At 37.6% G+C, this 12,488-nt stretch overlaps 1 protein-coding gene across 1 annotated transcript; it reads left to right on the top strand.

The window, feature by feature from the left end:
* TMEM41B (transmembrane protein 41B) lies at window positions 1–11,255 on the top strand. Its single transcript, XM_072864561.1, has 7 exons — window positions 1–225; window positions 1,897–2,014; window positions 3,199–3,327; window positions 5,135–5,228; window positions 6,072–6,176; window positions 8,116–8,254; window positions 9,120–11,255. The coding sequence occupies exons 1-7, from the start codon at window positions 144–146 to the stop codon at window positions 9,287–9,289; spliced, it is 837 nt and encodes a 278-aa protein (XP_072720662.1). The 5' UTR covers window positions 1–143; the 3' UTR covers window positions 9,290–11,255.
* Window positions 11,256–12,488: the final 1,233 nt, after the last annotated feature.

Raw genomic sequence — 12,488 nt, forward strand, 5'->3', positions numbered from 1 at the left:
GCGACGGGGGCGGGAGGGCGACCGCGACCCGGTGGGGTGAGGAGGAGCGGCCGGTCCCGCCTCCTTCCCGCGGCTTTCGGTGCCGGCGAGGCCTGCCCTTGCCTTGATTCGCCGGCCGGTGGGCCCTGGGGTATCGCGGAGCCATGGCGCAGCGGAGGGCGGCGGAGCGCGGTCCTTGTCAAGCGGCGGCGGAGAGCGCCAGGCACCAGCGGCAGCTTCTAGAAGGTGCCGGGGGTTGGGGCGGCGGGAGCGCGCGACCTCGTCCTGCCAACGGTCAACCGCCCGCCCAGCTGCCCGCGCGGGCCGGGGACATTGCCCGCTGCGGCCCGCACGGGCGGTTGGGCGGGAGAGCGGCAGCTCGGTCGCCTCAGGGGGCCCGATGTGTGTGGGGGTGAGACGGGCTCCGGTCGCGGGGCCTGTCAGCCGCTACCGGCGTCAGGGCCGGGGGTCGAAATGGGGCAGCAACCCGCTCCACAGGCACGCTAATGAGGAAACACGCGTGGGTTCGTGTGTGTGTTGTTCCGCTACCGGCACGACCGTAGTACAAAAAGTGGCAGAAAGTGCAGTTCGCTTTATTTTCCTTTTTCGTCCTCTAAGTTTTTTTTTAAATTATTATTATTTTTTTTTTCTCTGTGGAGAAAATGTTATTAAAATAACCACCGGTGAGGTATTAATGCTTGAAACTGCTAAATGGAGGCCGCCTTCTGTCCTTTCGGCCTTAGCAGAGCCAGTGCACACCTGTAGGATCACGCTGACCTCAAAGCGAAAAACATTAAAGCGAGTAAAATTGCCAGCTCGTCCAGCCGGCTCTGTTTCGTCCGTGGGTTTCGTCATCCTTTCGCTGTGTTTCACAACAGTGAGGTGGCAGCGCGACCCGCTTGAATGTTGCGCGTTGGTATTGTAGTCATGCCACCGGCATCTACGAATGAAAATACAGCCTTGGCATTTTTTGCGTTCTTCCAGTGACCAAGAGAGACGCTCCCTGCAAAGTTGTGCTAGTCTAGCAGTGTCTGAGGAGAGAAAGTGTTTTAATACATGCACGCATACACACCCTAGCGTGGATGCAGAGAGTTCTTACTGTTTATTTCTGTTTAAAATTATTTGTGCGTGTCAGTGCATTGGTGCTTGTCAGTGTATTGCATATGTATGGTCATATTGGTAAAAATCTAACACAAAAAAGTAGAGAAGAAGCCTTAAATGTAATTTTATCACTTATTGTACCCCTATTACTTCCTTTACACAAGAATTTAAGGGCTAATAAAAACTTACATAGACATATCAGAGAGAAGTCTTTTTTTTTATGAGGGTAAAATATGTGTAATTCCCAAGTCTGAGAACTGTAATCTTTATATCCCAGGCTGGAGGCTGTGTGTGTTTACATATGTTTTCTCCTGATGTGTGTGTCTCAGCTAGTTGGCTAGTGGCTGTGCCTGGTGTTCTTTCTTAGCAGGAAAAAAAATAAAAATCTGTTAATGAGCCTGTTTCAAAGTTGCGTTGTCCATACTGAAGGTTTAACTTCAAGTTAAATCTCTGGTTAATTGGACTGGCAGAAGATTTCTGGCAAAAAGGGGAAAAATATGTATGGCTTACGTTATTTTGCTCCTTTTATCTCTTTACAAATGTATTTAATAATTTAAGCCTCAATTAATATGGATCATAGAAGTTCATGACTTCTGTGGGATGTTTGCCAGTGTAAGAACTTCAGATTTGTTTGAAAGCTTTCAGGGAATGTGAGCAATGTGTTGTATATGTTATTGAAAGCATTGGTGGGAAGATTTATGTCCACGGACAGCTTACCTTAACATTTCCTTAAGGTATAAGTTTGAAATCTGTTGTAAGATGTGAGGGGTTTTTTGTTGTTTTGTTTTAACTTTCTTTGTTTTTGTTTAACTCCAGGGAAAGCGCAGGCAGAAGGTGGATCAGCTCGGACATCACTTCTTATTTTAGTGTCTGTCTTCCTATCAGCTGCTTTCCTTATGTTCCTGGTATATAAAAATTTCCCACAACTTAGTGAGTAAGTATGTCAGGAAAGATTAATTTATTTGCTTTTCATTCAGGATCAAATTGTAGAGGAGCCTACATGGGGTTAAGTGATTTTTAAACTGACATGAGTTAATTATAGATATAACCTTATTTTTTTAAAAGGGAATTTGAGTGTATAACCTAGAATGTCAGGGTACAAAGCTTAATATTGAAATACTAACCAGTAGGATCTGTGTAAACAGAGTTGTACTTGACCTAGGGTTTCTGTTGGACAGTTGAGATACTGTGTTTTGATAAATTACCGCCTGTCACATTAGCAATGGTAACTCACTATGTTCTTAACCTTCTTCAGTTGAGAGCCAAAATGTGCTTGGTTTATTAACCTAGCTAGGTTATAACCTAGCTAGGGCTAGGTTTATTTTAAAATTCCTTGTGTACTGGTATAACTGCAGGCTGTCATCAAAAGGGGACATCCTTCTTCCTTCATAGCTAAGCTTCACGTTCTCTTTTTCTCCTTTTCGTTGCATCTAGTGCTTGTGTTGGGAAGGTAGATAGTTTGACAAGATGGAAGCCTGCTTGTCTGACAACTTTCTTTTTTTCTTTTGGTAGTTAATTTTCTGTCTGATTAACTTGCTCAACAAGTTCAGTTTGCAACAGTCCAATCACTAAGTCTGATACAGAGGAAGAGAGGACACTCAACTGTGCTGCCCAGGGTTGCACCAGATTAAGGTGTGACATGAGATTTTGCTCTTAAAGCTTTGTTTGTTTGTGAGGTAAAGCTCTGCCGCTCTTGCTGCACTTCAAATGTTATGACCCTACTGTTGAGGCAGTTACAGGTTTTTTTGGCCGAAATGTTGACTGCTGTTCAGTTGCCAAGGTTTGGTTTGAGTAATTATTTCTTTTTGATCCGTACTTAGTAAGAAAAAAAAAACAAACCAAAACAAAAACCCTAGAAATGAAGCTGATTATTGTAATGAATTAAAATATCATTTGCAAATATCTAAAATTGAGGATCTTCTAATACAAAACATGCTGTAAATGTTAAGTGTTCATCTGAGAACATTATCACAATATTAATCATGTGGTTTGTTTGCTGAGGTTATAGTTTAGTGGTGTAGTGTATCTATTTATCTATATATTCAGTAAGTAATTTTACTATACTGTTGGATTATATTTACCACCACTCCTGCTATTTATTTTTTTTTTCCCCTCCAGAGAAGAAAGAGAATGTATAAAGGTTCCTAGAGATATGGATGATGCAAAGGCCTTGGGAAAAGTCCTGTCTAAATATAAGGACACATTTTACGTTCAAGTATTAGTGGCATATTTTGCCACATATGTTTTGTATCCTTTTTCTGATATAAATGGCAGTTTTGATATAGTCATATTTCTCTGAAAAAGAAATTAAAAATACAAACTTGTAAATTCTTGATCATGGGTAAAGAAGGCTAACATACTTAGGTATGTTTATAAATAGACACAGATATTCTAAAATCTTTGAACTTAAAACATTTCTTATGTGTTTCAGTATGCTTTTTGGACTGTATGAAGGCATTGAGTAGAAGGAAATTGATGCATGCATGTATAGTAGTAAATGCTGTTGGGGATTTGCATGCAGCTTCACCTTGACTGTGTGTCTGTTATGGACAACATTATTAGCTTTAATATTAGACTTGGTCTCATTTTAGAGTTATGCTAACTTTTTAAATTGCAAACTGAATTGCCAGTTAGAAATTACTTTTGATTCTAAAGGAAAACTGAGACTACTGCACTGCTCTTCCTCGAGACATTCAAAAGTGCCATATAAAGGTAATTTAAAGAGTATTTTACAGCCTTTCTCAAGGAAAGTGTTTTGAGCCTTCTTTCATCTCTGCAATGCCCACATTAAAAAAACAAATCTCTATTTCCTTTTAGAGAGAGCTAAATTTCTGAAGTACTTTCTGCCTAGGGATACACAAAGGCTACCTGTGTTCTGTGCTAACTTTTTCCTGAGTGCTGAATATAATAATTAATCATTAAACACACTCTTAACTGGGACATTTAACTAGAGGTTAATAACTTTTAAAAGCTATATAAGAGGTCTGTTTCATAGTTTAATGCAGGAGGCTTTCCTAACTCCCAAGAAAAATCAGCACTGAATGTGCCATTAGTAATTATCCTTCAGCCCATTCTTTTTAAGTGTAGTTCACAAATAATAGATTTATGAAGAAAATTAAAATGTTGGTTTATATATTAACAAGAGGTAGAACAGAATTAGCTGTTTATTGAACTGTTATAGCAGCTGATGTGACGACATTTACTGTCTCAGCAGTAGACTGTGATCAGTTGACAAGCATGTTACAGTTATCTTGGAACCTTGACACTTGCTTAGAAAAAGCTGTGCTAGTTGTAATGGACTTAATAGAAAGGAAGATTATTTGGCTTTTTGATATTTCAGTCAATTCAACTCAGATAAAATAGTGTGCAAATTTTTTTTGCTTTATAAGATTTCTGTCCAAACTGGGCAATACATCAGAGTCGCAAGTATGCCTAGCAAGCCTTAAGCTCAACAGCCTTTTTGCTTATGCTGCAGAAATTTAGTTTTAGCCTTTTTGCTTATGCTGCAGAAATTTAATTTTTGCCTTTTTGAAAAATTCTGACTGAAATTAGTGATCATGTATCCTAGTTATCTCGTGATTGCACTGTGCCTATTTGTAAGAAAGTAGTAGTTGCCTTCATACATGTCAGTCTTCCATGAAACTCATAATAGTTAGGGGCTCAGATGAGGAGTTCTGTGAACTTTTCTGAGAGAGTGGCTGAAATCTGCTTATCTCTAGTCAATAATGTAAAATCACAAGTATGTGTTTCTTGTAATGTCACAATAAATACCCAGTGTCAATTGTAGCACAGATAAAAGAGAAAAATGTAGTACAGCTTTTATTATTTAGTGACTTATTTTTGTATGTGTAATGATGAATCTACCCCTTGTTTCTCTGTGCTTGGGCTTCTTGTGCTACTCTGCAAATGTATTTGGAAGTAAAGATCTTTAGAGGCTGTGCCAATTTATGCTTGTTGAAATCGTAATATGTATCATGACTGCTTAAAAAATTAAGAATTGGGTAGCTTTTTAAAAATGTTTGGGGTTTTTTTTTCTTAACAAAGATGCATCCAGCTTGCAAACATTTGCTATCCCTGGGTCTATATTTCTCAGTATCCTGTCAGGGTTTCTTTATCCCTTTCCACTGGCCCTATTTCTTGTTTGTCTGGTAAGTATGGAAAATAGTTTGTGAGGGCATATACTTCTATCCATTTAGAACACAACCAAGCATCTAAACAGCTTCCTGTTTGAAATGATCAAAGTCTGAGTGAAATAGGGGTATGAACGGGTTCTCATTCAGCTCTGTTGTGAGAATGGTGTTACCACAAAATTCACTGTAGCATTGGGTGATGATCCAAAACACTAAACTGTTTCTCCAAGTTTTCTTAATAATGGCGGCAGCTGGGTGTGAATTGGACAGTCACCTTTATTTTAAGCTTACCTAGCATCTACCAGAACCTGACTGTAATTTCAGAACGCTTACTACATTTTTATTAGCGCACTGCAAAACACATCTGTTTTTAAATGGCTTAAATACCCAAGAAGCTTAATTTAAGATATGAAATGTATGTTATTGACAAGCTTCAAAAAATGTCATTTACAAAAGATGCAGTCATAATGAGCCTTAGTACTTATGAATGAGATAATTGAGCAGGTATGGAAGACCAAGTTGATGAATTTTCAAATTTGAATCTTTAATGCCATTGTGCCCTTACTTGTAAAGCTTTCACTGTTCAAAATCTTAAAACTGCAGAAGCACTCAGTATTAACTGATAAGTAATCAACATTGTCTACTTTGAATGTTAAGATTGATCTATATGCCTTGGAAATAAAGGAACTGTCTTGAGTCAACAACATTCTTAGGGAGTGTGTACATACTGCTGAAGGACAGCCCTTCAGCCACAATGGAGGGCTGCATAGAAGCAGGCTCTATCCAGACCAGTGTAGAGATATAAGGCTAAGATTAGAGTTTCTGCTCATTTGTTCCTTTTTTTTTTTTCCCCCTCCCCAGTGCTCAGGACTTGGAGCTTCATTCTGCTATATGCTTTCATACCTAGTGGGACGTCCTGTTGTATACAGATACTTAACAGAAAAAGCGGTAAAATGGTCAGAACAGGTAAAGTTTCTAGAGATGCTGAAATTTATGATAGAAAATGTATAGTGGAATAGCATGAAAAACTAGGGGGTCTTATGCTCATGTATCTAGTTACAAAGAAAGGATTCTGACTCCTTTCTGACACTGTATAGTTACTTTCTCTGGGTGTTTTTAAACAGTGGGGAGTATTCCTGATTTTATGGTATTTCCTGTGAGGAAGCTGTTTTTACCTAGGAAGAGTTTGCAACTGATAACCCCCCTGGTTTAGCTAATGTCAAAAGGAAACCTCTCCAGTTTCAATTTAAAGTAATAGCTCTCTAAGCATCAGAACTAATGAAAGCTTGGGTTTCTGTTTTTTATAGGGGAAGAAAACCTGTAGCTACATGTTTGATTGCAAACCCTTAATTTGAAGATGTTATTGTGGTTGGAGCATTTAGAAACTTTCTTACAGTATCTGGTAACATTAGTGTCAGCAAGTGTTAATCATCAGATGAAGTTAAAGATTTTGCAATACCAAGTCATAGTGTGATTAGTACTTGACTGCATGTCTCTTGCTTTGATACTCTGAAACATGTTGAGTTTTTTTTTTTTTGGCAAGTATGAAGCACAACTTACTACTATACTCTGTTCAAGGTGTTTGAATCACATAAGAATATTTTAAACTTGTTCCTCATTAGGTAAGATGTGGAGCTGTGTCCTGCACAATTGAGCTTATTAGGTAATATAGTAGTATTTTGACTCTTGACCCAAGTAAATCTTAATATTGCAGTATAATCTTGAGGCTATTCTCTGAGCAGCAAGTGGTTGCTATTTCCATTAGTAGAACTGGATATGTGATTTCAAATCATGTAATTACATGTGCAGCTCATATCTCACTGCTTACAAGTTAATTGGACTATATCATGCTTGCATTTTGAGGGCTAAGACATTTTATATGCAGGATTAATAAATGTTTAAATATTTGTTCTCCACTAAGGTTAAAAAAACCCACAGTGGTATTAGTGAACAATAGCAGGGCTACTGAGTTCAGTGTTGCAGTTAAAGCTAAAACAGGAAAAACCAGGGTTGTGACTGGGGTGAGTTGCTACATGAGATTTCAGACGGAATTGCAGTCAGACCAGGTTTGATTTCAACTGTTTGGGGCCAGATGACCATGTTTAGGCTTAGGCTTAGTGAGGGTCTACCAGGATAGGCCAGAAATGGTGGATGCTTTGCTACCCTTATAACTTGGTTTGAGGTTACATTCCTTGTTTGAGAGGGCTGATGTGCTACAGGCAGGCTGGAAGGAGAAGAGGCTTTGGTGTAGTACTAGTGTAAGGAGCTGGGCTAGACTTGAGAATATAATTAAGACTGTAAATAAAGTTGAGGCTATTGTGGTAATGGGTAATGTTAATGCTAGGCATTCTAATGTATAGGTAGGTAGGTTTTGCAACTGTGCTGGCAGCAGCCACCTGATGAACGTCAGAGCCATGACCTAGGTAAGTTTTCAGGTGAGGAATACAGCTATGTTTCAAGTTTGATTATGAGTTAGGACAGAATGGGTTGAGGAACAAACTTAATTGTTAGTTCCTGCAAAAGCTTTAGGAATAGGATGACAAGCTGGCCGTGTTGCTTGAGCTACAGTTAGACAGGCAGAGGTTGCTGCTCTAGAGTTAGGGTTAGGCCTGCTGCTGTGCCGAATTACTTGTTTGCTGTTTAAGTTGGCTGATTCAGACACATCGTCATCATGCTCTACCACAGACTAGTATTTCCAGACTAACTTCAGTACTATTTAACAGGTGATTCACTGATGACTCTTCCTTGAGTCACTTATTGTTTAACTGATTTTTATGTTTGCAACTTTTCAATTTCTACAAAAGGTACAAAAATCTCCCCTAACAAAGCTCTAGTAGTAAAATAATTGTGTATTTTCAAGGCAGGGATTGTTTTACTGAATTTTTTTTTGTTTTTGTCTTGGCAGGTTGAACGACACAGAGAACACCTCATTAACTACATAATATTTTTGAGAATAACACCTTTTCTTCCCAACTGGTTTATCAATATAACATCTCCTGTAATTAATGTGCCATTGAAAGTATTTTTCATTGGCACTTTTCTAGGTAAGAATTCTGGCTAGTGAACTGCAGTTTGGGGGTAGCCCAAAGAAGGATTATTACTTGCTTCTCTCTGTATACATTGTTCAGCAGAGATCACCACCTACTGGACAACTGAAAGGTTACACAAGAATATTGCTTTTGTACTTTTCAGTGTGTGGAGCTTATAGCATCAAAAGATTTTAGTAGTCGGGACTGTTCTGATGTACTGGATGAGAGGTAATGAGCCTAGGCTAATTACTCACTTAAGGAAACATACATTATATGAACACTTTATTAGTAACTTTTTGTTCTACTTCATGGCTATCATATTTCTGTGAACTTCTATAAGCTCCTATTTTGAGCTCAGCATAATTGTGTGAGGATGTATGTGGCTTTGATCTGAAGGATTGTTTCTCCTCTTCCCACTCCATTTTGTTCATCCTGATATATCTTCCTAGGAGTGAATTCATAATTTAACTAAAGTAGTGCTAAACACTTTAGTTTTGTAATTGGCATGTTTTTACAAATACTTTTTAATCTGGTCAGGAAACAATCCATATTTTTCCTTTGTGAACTTAAATAAAATCCATTTGTAGAGAGACAACTTGAAACTGCAGTGTCTAAAGAGCAGAGATTATTTTCTTAGTCTTCTGGGTTTGAGTTGGTGTTAAAAATATTAAAAATGGCCTAAAACCAGTTCTTTTGATAACGGTTTTTTGTCTTTGAATTTTGTATTTATGCTGCTTTTTAAAAAAAACAAAAGTACAAGGCAGCAAAGTCTGAATTTTTTGGTGTTAAAAGTTGGATGACTATTTTTTCCTTTTTTTTTCACCCTAACAAGCTGTTTTTTCTTCCTTTGCTTTCCTACCCTTCTAATTCCCTGCTCCAGGTGTGGCACCACCATCTTTTGTAGCCATTAAGGCAGGAACAACCCTGTACCAACTTACAACAGCAGGGGAAGCTGTTTCCTGGAACTCTGTTTTTGTCCTCATGATTCTAGCCATCCTCTCCATCCTACCAGCTGTCTTCCAGAAGAAACTGAAACAGAAGTTTGAATAAGGATCAAACCGGACCAGAATTTCCCATACTTCATCTCAGGATCAGCACTTCTGATATTTGTATATTTGCTTTTCTATTGGATCTTAAGCAATGAAAGGGGAGGCTTGTAATTGATAAGAATGTCTTCAAATGAACACGTGGCCTAAAATAGAAGGAACCGTGTTCAGAAATGTACTGCGTATAGTTTTGTAACCAAACCATCAGTGTTTTACTTTGGGAGGGCATGTGTGGGGGGCCCTCAGGATGAGGGAAGTGAAAACACAGATGTAATATTTTGCTCTGATTATCTGCAGAGCAAAAATTGTAATGTAGACATAAACTACAGATAATGCTTTCTAAAACTTGCAAGGAAAAAAACCTCTTAATTATTCAGTCCAGTTTTGTAACATTCTCTGTAGGCTTGCATGTGATCTGGTCTGAGTACATTTCTCATCAACAATATTTTTTTTTTTTTTGCCTTTTGGATTTCCAAAATAATAGCATAATATAATAACGGTGCTCACTCAGAAACAAAAGTTTCTCGCAGTACTTTAACTACAATGATATTCTCATCCTGATTGTTTACTTCTATTTATTAGTGCCGTGTGGATTTAAATACTTGAACCTACATCTGCTTTACTAACTGGATTAACAAAGGCCAAGTGTCACATCATTCCCTCTTGTCCAGTCCTCTGTAAAGTTTTTTCTGGGAGAGGATATAGGAAGGGAGAGAGTAGGTTAGAATTTTTGTCGTGCCTGGCTGATGATTTTTGAAGTTCTAATTTTAATTTTTTAATGTTGATTATTTTGCTGATATTTCACTTGCATAGATTTATTCTGCCAATTTAAGAAAATGATCGTATGGTTATATAAAACTCTCAGTTCTCAAGTGATTTAAAAACGTATAACTTTAAGCATTGTAATACTACCATTTCTCAAGCAATATGTAAAGAGTATAAAATTTTCCACTGCTGCTGGATTAGCTAGAAATGTCAAGTACACAAATTGGTGTAGTTCTTATTAAAGAGCTGATTCCAAATAATGTTCAAAGCATCATGTAACAGAAGGCTCATGTGTCAGTGTATATAAAATTGAAAGGATGATTCCATTGTCCGGTAAGTCAGTAGCTGGCAGTGGGCGACCAGCTATGATTCACCTTTAAGTAAAAGTATATATATTCACTCAATAAGGTATATGATACCTCCCCTTGTATGCTTATAACTGTTGTAGTTTGTTGTATTGTCAGTGGAATCCCATAAAATGAGGCCCTGATGAGCAAGGAACTGGGGTGCGCGTTTAAGTTTTATCCTACTGAAACCAGTGCTGCTTATATGCTTTAAGTTGGTGCCCCTGAAGTATCTTGCTGAAATGGGAGTTGACACATTAGCATATGCTCCAATTCAAGGGTTTATTTGTCTGTATCCTCATGTTAACTCATCATATGGTAGATCATTTGAGATGTAAGAGAACAGTTCCATAAATGTGATAATGTGAAAGGTACTGGTACCTTTAAAGAGTTTTTGTAACATAATTGACTCCTTCATTTCATCACAGTATTACATGTAAATATATAGTAAATATTATTGATACACTATTTGTCTTTTATTTAAAGATTATTATGGGCTGCACATAAATGGTATTTTTTACATAGGTATGTAAAGGAATTCATATCACTTCTGTTTGCAAGTTTATTGTAAGATTATTTAGCTTCAGCAATTGTTTTGTTGTTTAGAATTTACTCTAAAAGTGTACTTTATTGGTATTTAAAACTGAATAGTGATTATTTTTATTGCGGCAGCTCTAATCTCAGAGGTCATCTACCCAGGGGATTTATTCCATAGTAAACTTGAGTGTGAATTTAGCTGTTGTGAGCAAGTGTCCCCTAGACTATTGAGTGTGAAGTCACTGTAGATTTACAGCCTACTTTTCCACATAGTTAATTTTTCATGCAGATGATCTCTTAGAATAAATTACTTACTACTTATTGTCCAGTGGCTTTTCTCAAAATTTGTCGCAATTTCTGGTCAATAACGGATGCTGTTGGAAAATCCCTTCTATTCTGTATAAAGCCAATGTTTGGGCGTAACCTTGGCACTAAAGAAGGAACTGAACTATGTTTCAATTTAATGTGAGTCACTTGACGTTTTCACTGCATTATATTTCACTGTGTAGATGGGATCAGGCTGTGTTACTGAAAAATCTGTTGTGTTTCAGCCATTGACTGAGTTCCCCTCACAGTGACTAAAAGCCTTAAGACCTTAAAAAGGTTGAAAATACAGTTCTTTTCCCTTTGCAAAAAGTTAGCATTTTTTTTAGCCTGTTCCTTCTGTGTTTATCTTCAGCTGCAAATGACCTCAGGCAGTTTCCTGCCCTATGAGGACTACTTCTGCGGGTTGTGAAGAGTAAGGAAGGCCTTGTGAAAAAGGCAAAAAAGCACTGTGCTGTGGAATACTGTACCAGCCTACTCTTTCCTTTAGGGAATCCAGCAAGTGATCCAAGAAATAGCCATAGCATTTTGACAGGAAAACAGTGTCTACCACGAAACAAACTGGGAAATCAGGAAGATGTAGCTTTGTTTTTTAACTGCAAGCAATTTTGAGTTGTTAGGTGACCTGTTTATCTTTTGGAATTTTTTGTGATACCTGCATGACATCATTACTAAATGTCTCTTGCCATTTGGTAATAAAGCTGTTATATAAAACATGAAACATTGTATTTTTGAGTACGATAAAGCATGCTGAACTTCCCACTAAGCTTAATTTTTTAATTAACCTGTTTAAAAGGGATGAGTTCTTCTTAAATGGTATTTTTAATGACTGATTAAAAATTAAACTGAGCTGATTACTTCTGTAGATGAGATTCATTCTGTGTCTACCTTTTATTTCAGAACACCTAGGTAAACTTGACTTCCTTTTCCACCTGAAATTAATTTCTCACATACAACAGTAATTTTGAAAAGTTTTTATAATTTGCACTGGAAGGCAATTGGGTCTAACTTGTTTTATCTCCTCAAATAGAACCATTTGCATAATTTGCTCTTTTTGTTTTTGCATTAATTCCTGATGGGAGGTTCATGTGCTAACATTATTATAGCTTCATTCACATTCCCTTAATGTTATGTCCAGTTATGGAATTCTTTTTTTTTGTCTTGTATAGAAAACTGATGTTGAAAGCTTGCTGAAAGGTTAAGACAAAAGAAGTAAAAATTAAAAAATGACAA

Source organism: Ciconia boyciana, chromosome 6 (assembly GCF_034638445.1).
Source record: "Ciconia boyciana chromosome 6, ASM3463844v1, whole genome shotgun sequence".
Taxonomy (NCBI): domain Eukaryota; kingdom Metazoa; phylum Chordata; class Aves; order Ciconiiformes; family Ciconiidae; genus Ciconia; species Ciconia boyciana.

Excerpts from the sequence above, each read along its gene's own strand:
- TMEM41B (XM_072864561.1), top strand. The coding sequence starts at position 144 with ATGGCGCAGCGGAGGGCGGCGGAGCGCGGTCCTTGTCAAGCGGCGGCG. Across the intron at positions 226-1,896 it reads CCAGCGGCAGCTTCTAGAAG|GGAAAGCGCAGGCAGAAGGT; the intron begins GTGCCGGGGGTT and ends GTTTAACTCCAG. Across the intron at positions 3,328-5,134 it reads TATTTTGCCACATATGTTTT|CTTGCAAACATTTGCTATCC; the intron begins GTATCCTTTTTC and ends AGATGCATCCAG.